The sequence below is a fragment of the Ornithodoros turicata genome, chromosome 6 (assembly GCF_037126465.1).
Source record: "Ornithodoros turicata isolate Travis chromosome 6, ASM3712646v1, whole genome shotgun sequence".
NCBI lineage: Eukaryota > Metazoa > Arthropoda > Arachnida > Ixodida > Argasidae > Ornithodoros > Ornithodoros turicata.
In genome coordinates, this window is record NC_088206.1 from 43,642,380 (window position 1) to 43,665,240 (window position 22,861).

Here is a 22,861-nt window from a genome sequence, read left to right on the forward strand (position 1 = left end):
AAGATGCTCCTGATCCACCCTCTCTGCACTGCTTGCAGTTCTCTTTTATGCATTTATTGGGCAACAATAATAACTTTATTTTAAGATTATGAATGGGGAGTTCCATCTCCAGAGGCCAATGGGCCGTTCCATGTTTATGTTGCTGACTTCCGAAACAGAGAGTCGAAGCTCTCGGATTTCGGCTCCATTTAAAGGCATCGGTAACCACGATATCTTTGAAATCGCCAATAAACGTACTAATTAAAGACACGTTCACGCGTTTTACGGCTTGACAGGTTTGACAACCACGGAATAGAAACCGAAATCTAAGAAAGCTCGAGTTAGAAAGCACAGAGGTGGAGGCCAGTCTAAAAGAATACATCGGAACAATAAAACACACAACATATGACCCCACTCTAGATTTAATCGCTTCTTTATCACGTTTCACACGTCTTTGTTTGGTACACACAGTGACAAAACGACAAACATGAACCAAAACCATTGTTCAGATTTCCTCCGCCAAAACTAGCGGGCTCCGCTAGTTCTGGCCTGGCAACACGGGGACGCCTAATGGCGGCTTCCTTAGTTTGACGGCAGTTTTGGATGAGCTCCGGTGACCTGGGCCGTGGTCGCGTCAAGTTACCCGCTGTGTCTCCGCTCGGCAGCTCGTCACGGCGCGGCGCCAGCTGTCCTCCCTTCGCCGCTCTGTTTAAATTCGTTCCCGAGAAATCCGCTCGCGCGACGAAAGTAAAATTGCGGTTCTAGACTCAGAAAAATGTCTTCTTTCGAACAAACGAAGAAACAAATCGTTTCATAGTCCCTTTAAACTTTAGGCGCTCCTAACTTCTGTTCTGGGCGAGCTGCCCAAGCCAAAATCCACGGTAACCACCACAAGGCCATCCTTACAAGGCATGCAAAATTTCATGTTTTTATATCCACTTGTTTCTTAAATATTCCATTAAGACTAACACATATCTTAGACCCTACCATGCCCCATTAAGGAGCTTCAAAAGTAAACTTAATACAGCAAACATTTAAAACATCAATAGAAACTTTATTAATAAAATTTGCAATTATTTTTTTATTACACAACCAGTGGTAGGAGAAAATCTTACTCTACAAATTCCTTGCGAACACCCAGCTTTAGAGGGCCTGCACCTTGACGTGCTGCTCGACGCTCTTGCTGCTCCTTCAGCCTCTGCTGTCGTCTTTCTTCCCTTTTTCGCTTCATCTCATCACTCTTTGTGTCCCCTTTTCCTGGAAAAAAGCGAGTGACACCAGTCTTGGTGACTGAGCAGGAGTCTAAATAATATTTAAACAATGCAAAAGCCATCAAAATTACTGAAAAAAATTTTTTTGTTAGGTGACCCTGCATGCGTTGCATATGTTATTTTGTAACATCTGCTACTGCTCAGTGACACAAGCCTCTGGGCATTGGCGGGCCTGCATACCGGTGGATGTTTTCTCAAAATAAAAAAAATAAAAAAGAAGAAATGCGAACGAGCCTCAGTGAAATTATGCTAAGTATAGGTAAAGAGTAAAAGCATTTGCATTTTGGTTGGGTGAATCCATTAGCCCCAAAAAATTTATGTATGTGGTTATGTGCATATGTATACCGAGTGTTTCACGAAGTTCCCCCAGCTGAATAATTAGTAAACAGGTGGCACCATCGAAGAACTCTCCTTTTAAAAAAGATCCTTGGGATATCGGCATTGAACTGAGTAGTGAGCGGTCCATTTGCTCACTAATTAAGTAAACATCCTAACTTTTACATTTTACTTCGTATGCTTTCGGAACCACTGTTTTACATATCTGGACCTTCAGCAAAAATATTTCAAGAAAAAATTTTAAAAAAGCATTGACACTTGACGTTTTCTTTTTGTTTGTTTTTTTGTTGTTGTTTTTTTTCGAGTAATTAATCGGTTTTGGCCTACATATTTTTTGCACGGAGCAGCGCACGAATGCGCTCTTTGGATCAGTTATCCGGCTGTCAATTTCGTATTCATCCGCCTGGTTCGTGCATGGGGGCAACGGAAGATTCGGAACAGCCGCAGGTGGTGCATTGGTATCGCTTCTCAACGCGACTGGTAAACAGCACTTGCGGTTCTGTTGTTCCATAGGTGAGACAGTGTGCTCTTATCATGAATGATGACGAATGCACCGCGAGCCCTGTGCCAAAGCGTCTCTTGCGGTCTTGCGGCTGTTTCATATCATCCTTTACCCCCGTGTGCCAACCAGGTGGATGAACACGAAATTGACAGCCGGATCTGATCCAAAGAGCGCAATGGCGCACTGCCTCACGCAAGAAATATGTAACCCGAAACCGATTAGTTACTAACAAAATCACTATGTCGAAGTTTCGTTTTCTTTTTTTTTCAAACGGCAGTCAAAACAAATAACGAAGTATTTTTGTCATTATTTCTGCATTACTTCAGCATTACTTCAGCATTATTTCAAGCTCAACGCATTTGTTGTCTGTTTCATCTTGACAGCAGGTGGGCTATTCCCTGGCTCCAATCCAATTATGGCAAACAGATGTTCGAATTCCGTGTGCCCCAACTCCTCAATTTAACTCAAGATCTCAATGTTGACATTGTTTGTAGCAGAAGTGATGTTACCATTATTTTTGGCAATTGAATCTTTTGTTGTAGAGGCATTTGCACTACAGAGAAGGTTATTTGTCAACTTGCACAGACTGAGGAATGCTGCCAGGCGTGCAGAAGAGATTCGCACAGTCTACGACTGGATTTGAAAGAAGCACAATAACGTTGTAGTGGATGAGGCAGGCTGCTGGTGCCTTTTTCTTCAACTGCCATCATGCAATTGAAGCACAATACAGGTACTGGCTCTCTCAAACAGCAGCAACTTTATTTGATCATGATGACTGGGGAGTTACATCGCCAGGGGCACTGCTTGTGGCAGTGGTGCTGGTCTGTGAATTCTGGGACTGCCGCACTTAACTACCTGTACTGCAGTCAAACCGCCATATAACAAAGCCAGTAAACACATTGCAAAACTTCGATCTAGGGAGAACTTCGCTATGTCTAAATCGTCAGCAAGAAACCAAGGGTTACCGTTCCGCTCATCTGCCCAATGCCCAGGTACAAGACCAGAAAACACCTAACATTGCACAGAATTTTTATTCGTTCCCCAAAAAGTCGGTGAGCTTTGTCTGGACAGTGGGGAATGTGGGCACGATATTTCATATGCGGAGAGGGCCTCTAAAGCTGGTTCCTGGATTTTGTTGGCTCCCGCATATCAATGGAGAACATCAATTACGTCGAGCACATTGCGAACCGTTGGCACGGCACACACTTCTTCAGCGAAGTCACTGTTATCATCAGTTGCACCCCTTGCAGACCGCCAATTGTGTCTGTTTCAGTTAGTTTCTCCGCACGTGGCCAGTACGACCCGGCGCCATAGCGTCTCGAAGAAGAAAGAATGGGGGAGAAGCGGGAAAGAAAGAGCAAAAGAGAGTGCTCAGCTGCTTCCTTTCCTTCAAGCTCCGTCCGACTGGTGCTTGTGGGGTCATGACACCGCCCACGGCGGGGTCTCGCCCACGCCGACTGCGGTAGCACGTTTCCATGTTTTCGCGCCCGGGTCATTCGCACGAAAAACACTGTAGCAGGGAGAGCTCAGAGAAAACAACTTCACTATAGGGATCGCTCTTATACATGTACGGTGGAATCTCCTTAAACAGAACCTCAACCTGCGATGCGTGTAGCGATGATGCTTTTAAATGTTCTGTCAGCAACATTTTCTGTTACGTTTACCCAGTTGTGTACAAATTTTCGTTCCGTTAAACGGGAAAATTTTTGCATTGCATAAATACGAATCCAAACAACCTCGCGGATGTTGTTTCATTAAAGCAGTAATTCCATTTAAGAGATTACCATTTAGTGAGATCCCATTGTAACTCAATCAACGTAAAATGTGGGCACCAGAAAATTTCGTTGCATCGACAACTTCCCAATATGGAGAGTTCACTGTATGGAGGTTTGACTGTATTGTGTTCTTCGTTTTATTATTTTCTTAATGAGAGTTACATTTGCTCCTGTATTGTACAATCTCTTCTTTTCACTGTGGCACAGCTGTATAGGAGATGTCAAATTGCATTCTGTGGCTTTTCACGCCTTTGTGAATAGAGTGTTACTACAGTCAAACTCCTTTATAATGAACGCCTTTTTAACGACGAAACGCTACAACGAACTTTTTTCACGGTCCTGTCACACTCCCATAGGACCAATGCACTTCTTGACCATATACAATGAATTTCTTTACAACGAACATACCGGTCTTTTCCGTCACGTTTGGACTTGTACAACGAAGTTGCGCCCTTTAGTTACTGAGAAAATTGGTTGAGAAGGCGTGTTAGCTTAGCTCAATTGGTAGAGCCCTGGACCGGCAATCCAGAAGATGTGGGTTCGAGTCCTACAGCTGGCTAACCTTTTCAGTGACTTTCATCTTTCATCGTTAATTTCTTAGGCAAATTGAGGCTTTGTATGTATTTGTCCCTTCTATGTTGTTCCAGCCTCAGAACATCAGTTCTTTCATGTTCATCAGTTGCCGCCTGCGTCGATCCCGTCGTATGAATGTGTGTGTGAGTGAGCAAAAATGTAAGAGTGAAAGGAGGATGAGTGAGAGAGAGTGGCTGGTTTGTCCCTTCAGATGACGCACCCTGGAAGTCGCTGAGAAGGCGTGTTAGCTTAGCTCAATTGGTAGAGCCCTGGACCGGCAATCCAGAAGATGTGGGTTCGAGTCCTACAGCTGGCTAACCTTTTCAGTGACTTTCATCGTTAATTTCTTAGGCAAATTGAGGCTTTGTATGTATTTGTCCCTTCTATGTTGTTCCAGCCTCACAACATCAGTTCTTTCTTGGTTGAGAAGAGCGCACGGAGGAGCAACCCGCTCTCCCCTACGTCACACGTGGTGTCAGTCCTTTGGAGCACGGCAGTTGGCTCGCGAGCGTCATTGAGCAGAGCACACACCGGCTTGCGGTATAAGTTCATGAACTAAAGCGCGGGCATCTCCATTCAGCCAATGGGAGACCTTGCACACTTGCGCTGCAGGGGGGTTAGCTTTTTCACCCCTGACATCGCCCCAGAAAATTTTTTGTGGCCTCCTCTATGTACACACGTGTTCAAACCGAAAACAGCGAATCGGAGTCACCGCACTCCGTAACAATGACCTCATCACAGAGTAACTGGTAAAATTCCACTCTTGACCACTGCTGCCAAAATAAGCATGACATCATGTATGGCCAGTACGTATAAGAAGACATCGAACCACGTGTAACTGACAGTTATAGGCGTAATGCGGTACCGCAATGTCAGGTGCAACCAGCAACTGCCAAGCGAAAGCAGTTCACGCTGAAGGAGAAGACTGCTGTCCTGCAGGCTGTCGACTGTGGGTGCAAAAAGCGCGAAAGACTTCGGAATTAGTCCGTCGGCACTTGCCATTTTCTGAAGGATCATAGCAAGCTGGCGAAAGAGTACCAGAGAAACCAGGGTTCGCCAGCACGCAAAAGGATCCGAGGTGCCAACTTCGATGACACACAAATGGCTCTGGAGGTGAGATCTCAAGATATTCCAGTGTCAGGCATGTTGTGTGCAAAGGCAAGAGACTTCACCATTATATACAATGTCTATGAAAAGTTCAAGGCTACGCAAGGCTGTCTTCGTGCCTTCTGTTCTCTGTATGACGTTGTGTGCAAAAATGTGACTGGAGAGGAGAAGTCAACTCCTATGAACATCGTACAAGGATGGCGAGAGAAAGTACTGGTGGAGCTACTGTCACAATATGATGCAGATGACATCTTTAACACGGACAAAACCGCACTTTTCGACAACCTGTTACCGGAGCGTACACTGACCGTGAAGGGCGACAAGTGCAAAGGTGGCAAAAGGTCCACGGAAAGAATCACTGTCTTATTTTGCTGCAATATGACCGGGACGACAAAGCTGAAGCTCCTTATCATAGCGAGGTCACAGAAACCACACGCTTTTAAAAACGTGTGCAGCCTTCCAGTGGACTTCTACTGGAACATGAAAGCGTGGATGACAGCGGCAATTTTCGCGGAATGGTTGGCCTGATCGGACCGAAGAATGAGACGGAAACAGGAGCATTGGTCTCGTCATACACAATAGGAGGTATGTGAAATAGCGCCATCTGTCGAGCGCGCCGCTCCCGACCGCCTAGGCTGGGGCAGATCTCTGACGAGCTGTAGCGCGACTAGAGGGGGTTCCGCTAAAAACGAATCCACGGCGGAAAGTTTTAAACCACGATTCCTCGGTGGAATATCGAGCATTTCGTAATGTACGAATGACAAACTGTTAAGAACGCTAGTCTCAACAGCAGAAATAGCCCTACAGTTTTGCGGTCGATTCCATTTTCAGCAAGATCTCACACGGCATTTATCATTGACGTTCGGCATTTGTATTTACTTTGTTTTGTTCAATACTTCACTTTTTAGTTTTAGCTGCTGTTGCGATGATAAGATTAAATGAGACCCTAGTCATATAAATCTTTGCATTTTACTGCGTCACAGTAGGGGGCAATTTGATTTCTTCTCCTTGGGGAATATTTTGGTACAGGAGATTTAGATACCATTTGCCACACTGTTGCCACCTGTTCCTTAATGTCTTGAGATCCTTGGAACTACGCCACAACTGTAGTGCTGCTGCACTTGGTAGTTGTGACACATAATAACACCATTTAGTACTAGGTTTCACATTTAGATGTTGGAAGGTATCTGGTTGAATCATTGTTGCTTGTTCTCCTTAAGCCACGACTTCACCCGTTTGCCGAGCATGTGACTTCATGACCACCATTTATTGATTGATTTTATTTAATAAATAAATATTTGATCAACATAAATGCTATGGTTCCTAACCAGGAATAAGCCTGGTTTTGTTCTATGTAGTTCAACTAAGATGTAGATCACACACACACACACACAAACACACACAAACACACAAACAAACAAAAAGTAAGATTTTAAAAATATTCATAGATGATATCCTATTCTCATGTTTTGGCTTATATAGTGGGTCGACTAATTTCTTCTTTTACTTTCCCTTGTGCACGAAAAATAGTTTTCTGAGATGCGTGCATGTGTGTAACGTATGTGGAATATGCGTGGTCAAATATCACATGCAGAACACAATGGAAATTGATGTTCTGAGGCCAGAACACAGTAGAGAACACATGTAGAGACCGCGAATTATTGTGCATATGTTTATTTGGAGTAGGATGTACGTCATGAGAGCACACTAGGTATATATGCAAAGCAATATTCCAATCTATCACACCTGGCAATTTACCTGACAGTTGTGACATAATTCGCCATAAGTTCAGTGACTTTACAAGGGAGTCAAATGAGGAACACTGATAGCACATTAGGTCTGTCTCTCAGGTTATGCATCAGTGGTGCATGAATGAGCGGCAAATGTCCGATTCTAAAGTGGCAGATATTCTGAATAATCGAGAATGTTAAACTTTACTCGATAAGCTTTAGGCTGGTCCGATAGTAGCTTCAACTACAGAATACTATTTCAGGCGCTTCCTAGTGTTCAGTTACAGCGATTCATGAATATGCACCTTTTTGTTGTTTTATTCCTCTCTGCTAGCACAGCTTGACGCAGCAATGCGGTGGCACCTTGATCATCATTAAATAAAGTTGTTGCGCTCTCTCTTCAGAGTTTCGATATACACAGCCCTCTTCACGGTAAAAAGTTGTGGTATTCAGAAGATTCTTTACTAAGCAGAACAGAAAGCTTGCAGTGTCGTTCATACAAGGCTGCCGGCTGTTGCCTTGCTACACAACAAACTTTTTCTAACATAGTGGTAGATGAGGCACTTGCACATAGAAGGACAAAACATTCAACTGCCACTATTCAATCAAACTTACTCATGGGCAACGCAAACCGCATACACTGAATAGCAGTACCATGTTTTCCAAGCACTGCCCTGACGAAAATGGCGCGAGTGCATTTTCGCTGACGGGCAAGAGAGGGCGCTTCATTTCGTATATCTCGAATTGCTCGGCCCACTCGAAGTCTCCAAAGATAAGCCACGTGCAAGTGGTGCTTCTCCCACCCAACGGCACAACACTACTTCAGCCCCTTGATCAAGGAATAATTCGTACGGTCAAGTGTCACTACAGGAGGCACTTGCTCGAGCAAATTCTCATTAACGTACAAGTGAAAGCTCCAAGGCCAATGAAAATTGACATTTGTCATGCCATTGAGATGTCAATGTAAGTGCTGTGGAATGTGCAGCACGAGATGATTCCGAACTGTTGGCGAAAGGCCGGGTTCATTCAGGCAGAGCTTGTGCAAGACAACTGCGAAGGGACTGAATCTCTACCGAAGGTGTGGGAGGAGAGTATGCAGACTGCTTTGATATTCCAGGAGCGGTCATCCCTGCAAACTATGTGTGTGTGGATGACGGAGTTGCCGTACAACCGGAACTCATGGATGTGGACATTTGTGCAAAAGTGCAAATGTAAAAACAAAAGAACAGGAGCGAAAGGAATGACGAAAAAAGTGACGAAGAGGAAGAAGGACTTCATGTGCCAAAAGTGACTGCAGTGGAAGTCGTGCAGATGATTGATACAATTCATCGTTTTCTTTCTTCCTGCACCGACGTGCCAGACACACAGTTCAAGAACCTGGACAATGGCACAATGTTCTGTTCGCAAATGCGATAAAATCATTGGCCCAAGAAAAGCTCACAGACTTTTTCACACCGAAATAAATGTGTTCATACTTGCCCCCGTTAAGCCTTTTTACGTTCTCGTTACAATGCTGGTGCATATCGAAACCGAAACTATGTGGCACGCTGCTGGCACCACCATTTGCCAGAGTCAGTAAGCACAATGGTTAACATACGCGGCGTGACCGCCGGTGCTGCCCATGACATGTGAATTAGTTGTAAATATGTGTCTTTCTTTCTGTTTTTGGCAAATGAGCGGTCAGTGAACTATATGAGGGCCAGATAGTAATCATAAGTTGCAGTCACTTCAAAATTTCATGGTTTAGAGAAACCAAGCAGTCTTGTAGCACTACTACCAGGGCTGTGAACTGGTGGAGTTACTTTTTACATAGACTGCGATGTTTAACTGTTGCCTTATGACAGACATCCTCTTTAATGAATTTACATTTACAACAAGTTTTTTTTTCATGATCTCCTGAGTTTCATTATAAAGGAGTTTGATTGTACTATTACTATTATAATTTTCAGTGCCTTACATCTAGCGCCTGAAGTTTTAGGGTTTAACCCGATTCTCCCCAAATTTGCACCCCGAATTGAAGGTGAATTCTTTAGGATGAAACCCGATTTTTACTGGGCAAATTGCCCTCACCGAGACGTCTGTAGGAATGCACGCTAACATGTTTCGCAGCAAATGCAGTTACATCACCATTTGTACCAAACCAGTACAGCTAGTTTGAGTAACTGAGCCCGACTCCTCCCTGAGTTTCGCACACTGGAAGTTTCTTTCACCCGAATTTGCACGAATTTAGAGCACATGTTTGTTTTCCCAATTTTTACCCCTGAATTTAGAAAAATATTTCCCGAAAACTTGAGGCTCTACTTACGTCACGTGAGCTGATCAGGCTGGGCCAACAGCTGCTTTCTCCAGGTGTGTGTGTAAATTTGATTGTGCTATAGCAGTACACTGCACAGCGAACATATTGCACATGGTATCTCGTGATCGAATGAGTTATGATTGCAACATGATTTCAAGCCATGCTAGATATCAGTTCCTTTCTCCTTTAACTTCTGAAGGGTGTGAGTGACCCTGACAAATGCCTTAGATAGATTAATGAATACGTAGTCTGTGCTGGACCCATGACCAAGAGCCCGATGAAGATCATTTTATGATAGAAACTATATTGCATTCTGTAAGAAAAATATTTTCTCAACCTGCGTATCATATAGTTTTAAGAAGTAGAGCTGTGCGAATATTCATAATTTTGAATACGAATCGAGTACCTGATGCTATTCGCAACTAGTGATGTCACGAACCTGGCAAAGTTCGAGTTCGCAAAACTTCGAAACTTTCGAACTTTTCTCAGAAAAATTCGCGAAAGTTTGCAAAAGTTCGACTTCACTGCACATGCGGTGGCGTGACCTGCCTGGAAACGTAAACAGTCCAATGTACGCCACTCAAGGCTTAATTAGGCTTAATCACATCAGACAATATGTCCTCCTGTACGATATGTATGATGAATCAGTTACCGTATTCCCCCGCATTAACCGGCATGCCGGGTAATACGGGGAAGTCCAGATTCTGCCGCTCCCAAATTTGGTATTTTTCGGCATGCCGCAAAATTCGGGGAACAAAAAAAAAAGAAAAGAAAAAGAAAAATGGAGTCGTTCGTACTGGTAACGACTAATATTTATTTCATCTTTGACTGTGTTCAAGAACGTGGCACTCAGTCGTCATCGCCTTCCGTGCCGCTGTCTGTGTCCGTGAGACCGGATGGGTCGTCTGTTTGAAGAGATGGCATACCTGTACACATCAATTCCCGCAAGGAGCTGTGAAGCACGTCCTGGTCTTGGCTTCCAACGAATCCACATTGCACAAAAGATTGCTTGATGAGATCGTGGGATACCGTATCCCATGCTTCCGTTACCCATTGCGCGACGGTCAGGTAGGAAGCGCTTCGTCGCTTCCCAGTTTTCGTGAACTCCGCAGCCCCATTGCGCAGCCAATCTTCCCAACGCTTTCTCATGGCCGCCTTGAACGGCTTGTTCCACACGACGTCCGCCGGCTGGAGAAGAGGTGTCAGGCCTCCTGGAATGACTGACAGTGACGTATTGTAGTGCTGTTTGAAGCTTGTCTTTGTGGTATTCTTCAGATGTGCTGGCGCACTATCCATCACGAGAACAGTCTTGTGCTTAAAAAAGGCTCCCGGACGTGCACCCCAAACTTTCTGTTTGTAAGTGTTCATAAGTTCTGCTGTCATGCTGCCCTTCATAGCAACAGTCACCACAACTTCCTTTGGGAACTCACATTTTGGGACATTCTTGAGCCCTTTAAAAATTATCATAGGCTTTAGCTTCGTTCCGTCTGCCATCGCACTCAGGACAACGGTGTATCTCAGCTTCTCTTTTCCGGTAGTTTTACATCTCACTTGCTTGACTCCCTTGAAATCGAATGTCCTGTTCTGTGGCAGATCGAACCAAAGAGGAGTCTCGTCCATGTTCCCTATGCACGATGGTGGTAAACCACCAACAACACTGTTGTTGAAGTCAAAAAAGCTGCGGCACAACAGACTTGCGTTTTCCGGAACTTTCTGGCCTACGCTTGTGACCGTCCTGCACACAACGTCGTATCGGGTCAAGAAGCGGTCCAGCCACCCGTTTGATGCTTGGAAGTCCTGGGACTGACCATCGCCGTTCTCGAGTATTTCTTGGGCGCGGGCCTTTATTGTGCAAGTAGAAACCGGAAAGCCGTTCTTACGTTGGAGTGTTATCCATGCTGAAAGTTCCTGCTCCATATCAGGAAACTTGGCCCGTTTCTTCTTCCTTTCCTCACTTGAAGGAACGTTTCTTCGCTTTCGAATGCAGATGTCACTAAGTGAGGCGCATGAGCGAAGTTGGTCCTTGCTTTTCATCCAGTCCTGGATGCACTGACGAGGAATTCCATGGGCCCTTGCCGTAGCACTGATATTCCCGTTGAGCTCTTCTAGTGTCTTGAGGACGTCCAACTTAAAGGCAATGGAATAACTGCGGCTGCGGGAACGGCCACGGTGCCGTTCTCGTGCCGCCCCGTTGTTTCCTGGCTCTTCCATGTCCCGTTGACCAACGCCAGAGGTGTCTGCTGCGTCCATCTCCGTCAAATTTGACGAGGACACTACCGAACTGCTACAGTGCTTCCCAGCGCCGTTCAGGGATAAACTGATCTCCCCATTCTTTTAGGTCACCCTGATGACCTCATGGGAAAGGAGTGTGTGCCTGTATTAGTCACAGGCAGCTTCCACTCTGGCTAATCCCTTTTGTGCGTGTGCCCTTGCTTGACGTTATTATATTATTCGAACGCTATTTTGTCCGGTTTGATCCCAAAATGGAAGGTAGTCTGGGTTTTTACATGCTCTTTGCCACGAAAAAAGATGTCCCGGATTTTCCGGCATGCAGCATAATACGGGGTTTAGCGGCATGCTGGCCTCCCCCGCTCTTTCCCGGCATGCCGGTTCATGCGGGGGAATACGGTAGCTTTCCTTCGATTTGTACTTTTCTAGCAACAGAAACTTATACCTGCGCCTACCACGGCACCACCTAGCATTCCTACATACATCGTCGCAGAGTAAACAGACAGTCGGTAAGAAAAACAAAGCACGCAAGGACAACGACGCAAAACTGTTAGCAGTTAAATCTTAAATATACAAACTACGTTTACCACGAAGCCAGAACACTAGTGGGCTCCAGTCTGGGGCGGACTTTCGTCGCTTACCTCTCATCCAAGGCACCACGAAGTTTTATAGCCAGCTGGCAATTATACCACCCTCTTCTGAGTCTTCTTGAATAACAGCAATATGAGAAATATCTATTTTATTGGCAAAGGAAACAGTTTTCTACTTTCTGTGTTGAAGTTCATAGCATAAATAAATGCAACTATACCACCAGTCGATCGCAGCCTTGCTCATGTGGGCAGAAATATGTACCTCGCACAGGAGGGCGCACATGACCGTTCATTATTGCTTGATATTTTACTTTTCGTCCGTTTCGCTCAAAGTTAAAAAGCAGCTAAAAAATCAGCTAAATTCAGCTGCGAACTTTTGCGAACCTTTGTGAAACTGACAAGAAATTCGAAGGTTCGTCGAACCTTGCGAACCACCAGGTTCGCAGTCGAACCGCGGCTTCGCAAAAAGTGCGTGACATCACTATTCGCAACCTATTTTCAGTATTCAAAATATTTGAGAATTTTTCGAATGATACTCAAGCGAGGTATCGCTATCGCCATTCTGCAAGTGGGCTTCGCCTCATTGCATCTAAGAGTTAGGTGAAACCCACTTCATGTTATCGCTGTTGTTTTTTGGGCTCCATTCTGCAAGTCCGCTTTACATGATTACACTCAAGCGTTAGGTAAAGCCCGCTTTACACTGCTTACGGTATTCTTTCACAAAAGTCTACAACCTCTGTGACCTCATGGTCAACACTGTACTCTGGGCACTGCATGTCCCAGTAAATGTACTCCCAACTTTCAGAGTTATGTTCAGTATCAGATGGAAATATGTGCAGTTTTGAAAGAAGTACAGGAAGTTCACAATGCAAACATAGAAATGAGGAGATGCACACAAAGCAGGCTGCATGGACCATGTTGACTAATTCTCAATGCAGTTTATCCCACTAATGCAGCCTACCATACACAACACAGAGGTACCCTTCTCTCACGATATGTTATGCTGCATGAAAAGGCTCACAAGATTGGAGAAGAACATCATCGAATGAGAACACCACCACAAAATATTTCACCATGAGGTATTCGAAATTATTCGAATTGGGTCTTTTCTGATTACTGTATAAGTAGTAATTTTCGCGAAATTCGCGAGCGCTCTTTTCTTCGCGAATTTGAAGTTCAGGAAATATTCGACCCAATGACACAAAAGTACGCGAACGAAATATTTCAGAAATTTGGCACAGGACGCTGAGGCAACTTATGTACACGGGGTTTCTTACGCTATTACACTGTATTGCCTCACAAAGTGTTGAGTTCTTCTCCGCAGCAGAGGGAGACAATAGTACAGCCTTCACGAATCTTGCGCGGTTGTCGGCGTCCCGCGATTCCAGTTCCTTGTAAGTCTCGATCATCTAGCAAGCGTGTATGGGCTTTAGCATGCTGCCATGCTGGTCGGACTTTGTACAAGTTGCCACATCACTATCGAGTGCCAATCGTACCTTCTCTATACAGTGAAGAGAATGATGGTAGACAGGGCAATTATTCTGATTCAATTTGCAATGGAAATTTTGCTGTTAGCACAGCTTAATTAAGAAGAGTAACATCGTGGGGTGCCCAATATTCCATACCAGCACAGCAAGTGAAACAACTTCTAGGAAAACGCTCCACAAAAGAAAATTCTATTATGCACTTCTGGAATGGAGGAATACCTCCCCCAGAGATGCTGCCCTTAAAACTCCAGTACTAAGCCTGTGATCTCTCAAGCAGACAAGAGGCATTCAGAGAGTACTACCAGCCTGCTATCATCACTCCAAAAACAGTAACTGAAAGGGTCCAGGACATTTGAAAGCAACAAAATGCACACGATGACTGGGTGTCAGGAAACTGCCTGGCCTAAAAATGGTCTGACCATTACTATGTGCAACACAAAAACCAAGACATGGTCTCCAGCTGTCGTTGTCTGCCCATTATTGGCACCATCACTCACACAGTGTCTACTCCAGAAGGACAGCAACTCATGAGAACACTGGACCATCCAGACCAGCCGCAAGCAAGATACGGGCAACAGCACAAGAGGCACCTGAAGCTCCCATCAGGAAAAACACTCAACACATAAAAGGTGGTTTCCAGACAAAGAACATTAATGAGGAATTAATGGCTCATTATCTGGCCAAAAGGCTACAAAATGAGAAGACGTGAAATGACTGATTGAAGGAGACCCTAATGTTGGCTAAGACTGGAGGCAAAAGGAAAATAATGATGTGGAGAGCTCTAGGGGCACATGCTTTCACAGAAACCGGGAAACAGTTAGCTAAGGGAGTCCAGGCACAGCTGAACACAAACACATAATGCATAGACTTTCTTACCACTTCCAGATCCCCATTTGTCCCAGTCAGCATCGCACTCCCACGACGTCTTCTGGTCCCCATTACCAGAGTCCATTTCAGGAGCAACTTTAGATGCAGAAGGCACGTCTGTTGGTGAGCATTCATCCTATTAAGGACGAAAGAGAATATGGTATGAGACAAAGTATGTACAAATTAGGGCTGCGCGAAAGTCAAAAATGTCAAACATGAATCGACTACAAATATTGCAAATATTTGACTTCAAATATTGAATCATATAAATACAACATAATGACTTAAGGCAACCCTGTTTAGTGCAGTGCACACATACAGCATACATACATCCGAATGTTTTAGGGTTTTATTTCTCTTGAAAATCGGGTGCTATTTTGTGAACAAGAAAACATGGTGAAATTGGCTGCAATACTTTTATTCAGGTTATTTTTCTGGTTAAACTGCAACAAGGACATTTTTCCTCACCATTGATGTGGTGCAGATAGGCAGTATGAGTTACCACTTATTCACCAAGAGTCGGACTTTTTCGGGTAAAACCCGATATCGCCCGAATTTACCCCCCCCCCCCCCCATGACCCACTAGGCAATTGGCTTTAACCCGAAAACTACCAGTCAGGACCTGCCATCGTGCAGCTGTCCTTGGAAACATTGGCAGAAGCTAGCGCCGACTCGGCACCAAAAAATTATTCGTTCCGCATGTGCATCGTGGGCTCTGTTTTGTTTATAATTTTGTTTTATTGCACGGAGGAGATACGCACGTTCGGTAGGGCTCAGTTTCGTTTCTCTGCACCATTTTATTCTTTGTGGTCTTGGCTTTGGCTGTATCGACCTTGTCATGGGCCAGAAAAGGAAGAGTCCTGAAGGCTGGACAGCGCAGTATGAGGACTTCGAGATCGTCAAGAAAGGTGACAGCGAAGATGTGCTCAGGTGCCGTTTCTGCCACCTAGTGCTTCCATCAGATCCGTCAAAGAAGCCTTACGATAGGATAGGGAACACCTCGAATCCGCAAGACATGACACGCTCAAAAGGAAAGTTGATGGAGAGCAGACACTGTTTGATGTCTGCTACCGCCAGCTGGACAGGGAGGAAAGTTCAGAAGGAGCCATCCACGAGTTCATGCTCGCGATAGCGAAAAGCGGAATCAGCCTTGAACACGCTGACAGACCACTCGGCGAATTTGTCCGGAAATACTGCCCTGCTGGAAGAACTATGCCCGCAAGCCACCAGCTCCATCGTAAATAACTGCCGGAGGTGTTGATTAAGCACCTGGAAGACATTCGAGATGACGTCAAGGACTGCAAATTTAGTTTTATCATCGACGAGTCACCCGATATAATGGGACACCCGACGGTGAATACGCTAATCTGTTTCTACAGCCACCAGAAACAGCAAAAGGTCGTCTACCTCGTAGACGTACAGCAACTGAAGCTATGTAATGCATATACCGTCGCAAATGTGCTTCGCGAAGTGTTGACATCCCTAGGCAAGTCGTGGACAGACGTGATAGCTATTTCAAGTGATTTTGCGCAGCACATGCAAAAGATGGTGAAAGATGTGAACAACGGGGAAGCGGTAAAGATTCTGCACATAAAAGATGTGCCTCACTTGATACACGTTGCCGTCGGAAATGCGATCGCTTCAGAATGCGTCACGGACCTTCAGCAGGTTGTCTTGAAGTTCAGCACCCTATTCAAGCACAGCAACTGACTCTACCAGGAGTACCAGGTGTTGCGTAGCTCCAATGGCATCCCACTCCCTGATATGAAAAAACCACCAGCAATTGTACTACAGCGGTGGTACAGCTCTTACAGATCACTGAAGGTGACAGTTGAGATGTGGAACTGCCTCACAGAGCTTGTGGAAGCACACAGGGGTGGCAACGCAAAGGTGGAGAAACTGAGAAGCCTGTTGACTGGCAAAAAGCAGGAGCTATATGGAGCAGGTGTTCTAGTTCTTGAAGTGCTCGAACCTGTAACAAAAATTCAACGAGAGCTAGAGAGTGGAGAGGTTTTACTCCCACAGTACTGTACAACCACCTTGCAAGTGTAACACTTCAGGAAGTCCTCGCTGGCATTAAAGCCAACATTGGCACCAGTGACAAGGCGTGCTGGGAATGTTGCCGAAGGATGTGGAAATCACTGTCAAGGCAACTTGCCATACATTTTGCAATCACATCCTGAACAAGTGGAAAGAAACCACCAGCAGGAACCTCTCAGGCACTGCAGAAATGCCATCCCAGTTGGAAATGTGGCGAGAGGCTGCCGTGCTAGACAAGACCTTCACAGCATCTATGACGAGAGACTTTAATTCCTACAAAGAACTGTTTTGACTGGTCACAGATTGCGGTGATCAGCTCAAGTCTGAGTTTGGAAAATACATGCTGGAAGACCCTCCCACAAATAATGACTTTGTAGTGCCTTAATAATGACTTAAACCTCCCTATAGCGAACTCTCCGTGCTGCGAATTTCTCTATTTAGCGAACTTTTTCAAATGCCTGTACATTTGTCCCATTGAAGCCCATGTATTTGGGTTTTCCGTACAGAGAAGTCTGTTTGCCCGTGTTCTCTGTGTTACGAAGTTCCGCGCGCGCTGAACACCGCTCCGATTCTCGGAAATAGTGTGACGTTCCGAACTTTCTGGAATTCAGGGCCATCCGGGGTGCCGGACGCATCATATCCAGGTCGCTCCTTGTGTTGGAGAAGCCTGTACAAAGGAGAGGTGGTAAGAGGAGGGCGCCGGGGGTTCGGTGACTGGCGCAACCGGCGTGCGCAACCAGCGTTCGACGAATGAGAAGGAAGGAGGTCCCCTCCTCTCTTCCTACAGTTTACACCCACCGGTCAGTTGTCAATTTTTGTTCCGCGTGTGAGCGGGTAAAGTGGATGCCATGGCAAACGTGCTCAAGCGGAAATCGTTGTCCGTAGAGATCATCACCAAGATGCAGATCATCAACGCAGTCGCCAAGGGTGAAAAGAAAAAGGACGTAGCTGCGAGGTTCGGAATCCCGGCGAATTATTTGTCAACGATCCTGAAGGCCAAAGAGAACATCCTTGCAGCCGTCGCAGCGGGGACCAGCACCACGAGGAAGAGGCTGAAAGTTGCGCATTATGACGACGTCGACAAAGCAATGTATGTTCACCTGGTTCATGGAGATGCTTGCCTCGCGTGTTCCACTCACCGGTGCTATCGTGCAACGTCAGGCTGTCAACTTCGTAAACATGCTTGGCTGCGACGACTTCAAGGCCAGCAGCGGCTGGCTGGAGAAATTCAAGAAAAGACACGTGATTGTCTGCAGAGTTCTGTGTGGCGAATCTCTTTCTGCCGACGTTGTTGGGGCTGCCACGTGGCATGAAGAAGAACTGAGAGGAATCCTGGAGAAATACCAGCCTAAGGACATCTACAACGCGGATGAGACCGCCTTGTTTTACCAAATGATGCCTGGACGCACTCTGACCCTGACGGGACGCCATTGTGAAGGTGGGACTCAAAGTAAGCAACGGTTTTCCGTCCTTTTCTGTTTGAACGTGGACAGCAGCGACAAGCGGCTTCCCCTCGTAATCGGACGGAGCCAGAACCCTTACTGCTTTCGAGGAAGGAGGGTCCCGGTGATGCACGCCGCCAACCAAAAGGCGTGGATGTCGCGAGCAATTTTCAGTGAGTGGCTCCTGGACTTGACCGTGAAATGGAAAAGCAGGGCCGGCATGTGTGCCTTCTGCTCGACAACTGCTCAGCGCACCATGTCGACCTCCACCTTACGAACGTCGAGCTGCGATTTTTTCCACCGAACTGCACATCGCTGATCCAACCACTGGATCAAGGCATTATAAGTAGGGTTTGTGGTTTTCGGCATTTATTTTCAACCCAATTCGGGGGGTGTTTATCGGCATTTATATGGGGGACTATAAATCGGATTTTTTCGGCATCTATATTCCGCCCAAAAAATAAATGCCCGAATACGGGCATCTATTTATTTCGCATGAAGGAAAGCCTATTTTGCGCGCGAAGTAACAACGTACCGAAAAGAAGTGAATCGATTCATGGTTTCATTAACAATGTCTTTTATTGCCTGTGCCAAACCAGCAAACAAGGAGACTACCTCTTGTTGTAATAGATGCAAGCGTACATCATCATGCTCGCATCTGTCATAGCGGCTCGCTCCTTGCGATTAATAACACGCAGTTTAGAGAACGCGCGCTCAACATTAGTGCTAGAAACAGGAATAGCCAGTATGCTTAAGGCGCACTGCGATAGCAAAGGCCATGTGCTGGAACGGGCCGTCCAAAGCTGAATAGGAGATATATCCACCTGAGGGGCAGGGCATACAGCATATTCGAAAAACTCGCGCTTTACATCATCCATACGAGATTCATCTCGTAGAACTAATAAGAATAAGTCCTCATACTGTGAAGTGCCTCGAAGTGCCTTGAAGTGCCTCACGAACGGAAACAAGGGTCACTCCAAGTCTTAACAAGAAGGGAGTAGATAGAGGAATACAGAGAACACAAAAATGAACTAGAAGGCTAGGGCAGGGGATCAGCGATCGGCTTTTGAAACCGTTTGGTAGCTCCGTACACTCGTGATCTCTTTTTAACCGGACAACAACAGACCACAAAGGTTCTGAATAGTAAATTCACTAAAGATAGGTGTGTCACTAAGTACGTGTGCTACCAAAAGGCAGTCACCGACCGCACAACAGAGCTGAGGTCATCCTCCTATAACCGCTTAAGCACAACGAAACAAGGGCACAGCCCGAAGATAATGCCACGTTCGAGAAATGGGAGACAATGGACAATGGGAGATTCCAAGGGGATTTCCCTTTGCGGTTCCAGGAATGGCAGCTGTCAAGATACGAGAAATTCGGATTTTTTCGGAATATTCCGAATCTGAAAAAATCATTCGGGGGGTGTTTTCCGGCATTTTTCGGAAAATGCCGGAAACCACGAACCCTAATTATAAGGAGTGTTAAGTGTGCCTGCCGCGCACGTGTAGTGGACAGACTGCTGTTGGACATTCGATTCGGCAGAGAATCGAAAGTAGACGCCATCCAAGCCGTGGAGATGCTTGCAGCGAGCTGGTCAGCAACCAAACGCGAGGTCATCACAAACTGCTTCAGGAAGGCGGGGTTTGAGAGGACTGATGAGGCAGAAGACACCCCATGTGCTGACGTGGAGGAAGCTGAGCCCAGCGTTCTGGAAGACACTTCGGACGCGCTCGCTGTGCTCCAGCGATGGGAAGAACTTCGAGAACAAGGTGGGGTGCCGGATGATGTTGCACTGGAGGACTTTTTGGACGCCGACTCAACGGCAGTATGCAGAGAGGAGCTTACTGAGGCCGACATCGTCGCCGGTCTGCGTAAGGATACACACGAGGACAGTGAGAGCGACACTAAAGAGGACATATGTGTGCCATCTGTTAGGGAGGTGCTCGACTTTATTGACGTGCTTCGACGATACGCGGCATCGAACAAGGACCAGGAGGGCACTCTGGCAGCGCTGGCAAACTATGAACGGTCTGTGACACCGACGTTCTTCAAGACTGCGCAAAAGCGAGTAACTGACTATTTCTGTGCCAAATAAATTGCTTCTTTCTCTTCCATAGTCTTGTTTTTCGTGCGTTATATTCCGGGGAACTTCAGGCTACCTAACTGTAGTAACAACCACCGAAATTTCGCTAACGTTCTCTATAACGAAGTTCTCCATATAGCGAAGTTTTGCGATGTGTTTACCGACTTTGTTACATAGAGGTTTAACTGTATTGGAAGTCTGCATCATCTAGGTACTCAATCCTTGCATCTGCAGCTCTGTCGTTACTTTGCATCCCAAATGGAAGCTGTGATGAGGAAGGAAGCTTCAGCAGGATGAGGTGCATGCACACGCCACAAAGAACTCTGATGGATGATGAACATCCAAAGGCCCAGCTGATATAGCTGGTCAAGAGCTGCTAAACACCTGAACAATGGACACACCTGAACACCTGAACAATCACTACAAGTCGCAAAAAGTTAATGTCCAAAAGGAACATGTGCAATACAGTAGGCTTCCATTAATACGACTCCCAATAATTTGTTATTTCGCTTAATTCGATCGAGTCCAAAGGTCCCGCAAAATGCCCATGTATTCCTATTGAAAAAAATTAATTTGCTTCTTTGAACGCCAAATCAAAGCACATTCCGTAATTCCACCGATGCCCAAACTCACGGCACATTCGTGCCCTCAGTTTTGCATCGCTCATGCAAGAGAAAAGTTTGCCCGGAAGATGCAACGTCAGATAGCGACACTAGGTGGTGGGCAATGCACGCTTTTAGATCACCCACTGTCTGGCACTGCGTCTGCGCAGCCAGTGGCGAGCCGTCATGCCGTGCGAGGAGGAATCTTCTCTGTCCTTCTGTTTCTTTCACCGTTTGCTACCACACCTAAAAGAATCTGCATCCTTCGTTGCCACCGCCACATTCTCATTACTGGTGTGTCCAGCCGCCTTCTACGTTTGTCCAAGGTCCTTTGATACTCTCTCTGGTCACGAAACTCCGCCGGAAAGTTAGCCTAGGGATCGGAGCTGCCGCGCGGCGGCGCGCGCATAAACAGCAGGGGGTGACCGGGTGACGATCGCGTCTGGCACATCGTGGCCGTACGTTCGCGTGTGGGCTGAGCTGGCCGTTTTGGATGGTTTTGGGCCCAACAAACCAAATAAGGTTGTTCAGCGTATTTGAATTTTGTTTTATTTTGCACGTGCATGGGTGTGCAGCGATACATAGCTCTCTGAGCAGAATAATCGGCTCTGGGCAGAGGAAAACTTTCAGCGAGCAACGGCTTTCATATGCTGACGTCTAAATGGGACTGACCACAAATTTGCAGCGGCGCTTAAGGCGGTAACGATTCGGTACGTGGCTTTGTTACTTAAAAATGCTGCATTTAGGCAGTTATCTCATTGGCACGTTATCCGTACGTGTTTTGGTCGCGTTTGATGTCCGAAAAAATGAAGACTCCACCTGCACTACAGCAATGCACCCAATCATCATTCATTGCAGATTTACAATTTTAGATATAGCAAAACTCCACAATGTCGCTATTGTAGGGTGGTTCCCACACCATGGAGGTTTTAATTAACTACATTTTATGATTGTATTATACATTTTATGAATCGCGAAACAACAGTGATCACAATCGGTGGTACTGGCAATAAGGACTTTATATCACAGAACATCGATGGCCATAAATGACTGAATGAATTTACATAATCAATTATGGTAATCGGTAAGAACAATGTTCCAGGGTAACTCATGGAATGACTAAACGTCTTACAGCCAGACTTATTTGCACATGTATTTATATTTCGTCGTTAAATACAGACTTGAAAAATATATTTATAATTATATTTAAATACCAATTTTCGAGTACTATTTATAATTCTAAATACTTTATAAATACTCCTAAATACAGAATATACTGATTCATATCCTGAAGTTGCCCTGCATTTGACCTTTCGGGAAGAAGGGCGAGTCTGGGGCCCAGTAATGCCGTGTTTTGCTAGCATGCGCATGCGACAAACCATTTTAGATGGAGTGTTTTTCACTGTTTTTGAGGACAACGGTTGTGACAACCCGATTCGATTATTATTGTGAAGGGGCTCAATATTCTATTCCCCACATCTCCCCCTAGCAATGGGGTAGAGTATCGCCTCTGGCGATGAAGCTTCTTCTGTGCAACGCATCTTCTGTTTCACCAGATGTGCCTATCTGTCGGTCTTGAACGCCGAGTTCTCCTGTTCCAATGTCGATGAGAGGCGCGGAGCTTGTCCACAACTACTCGTCCATTTTCTTTTCGAGGATGGTTTCGCTGCTGGCGGCCTCCCCGTTGCACGTCTTTTAGGCTTTGGGGTGCTCAAGTACTGTGGACAACCGTCAAAAATTCGTTGCACGGCCCCAGGACGCAGCTGTGGCCTGTCGCGAGGCAATGCAACCTTCCTTTTGCTTGCAGTGTCATTCAGAGCTTCCCGTGTCACGGGGATCAAATTCGTCCGCTCTGACGATTTCAGATGCGTCAAAGTGCTTTTCACACACACGCGTCCACTTTGACTCAAAAGCTGAAACGCGAGTCCTCCCGAGGCATCGAACGCTTCCAC

General features: G+C 45.8%; 1 protein-coding gene across 1 annotated transcript in view; it reads right to left on the reverse strand.

The window, feature by feature from the left end:
* Positions 1–1,012: 1,012 nt before the first annotated feature.
* The window catches only part of LOC135396579 (N-terminal kinase-like protein), an 89,519-nt gene continuing 67,670 nt past the window's right edge, over positions 1,013–22,861 (reverse strand). Inside the window, exons 17-18 of the mRNA XM_064627622.1 lie at positions 14,752–14,878; positions 1,013–1,236 (exon numbers count right to left, since the gene is read on the reverse strand). Of these exons, the coding sequence (XP_064483692.1) occupies positions 1,091–1,236; positions 14,752–14,878 (273 nt within the window). The 3' untranslated portion in view covers positions 1,013–1,090. The remainder of the gene's footprint in view (positions 1,237–14,751; positions 14,879–22,861) is intronic.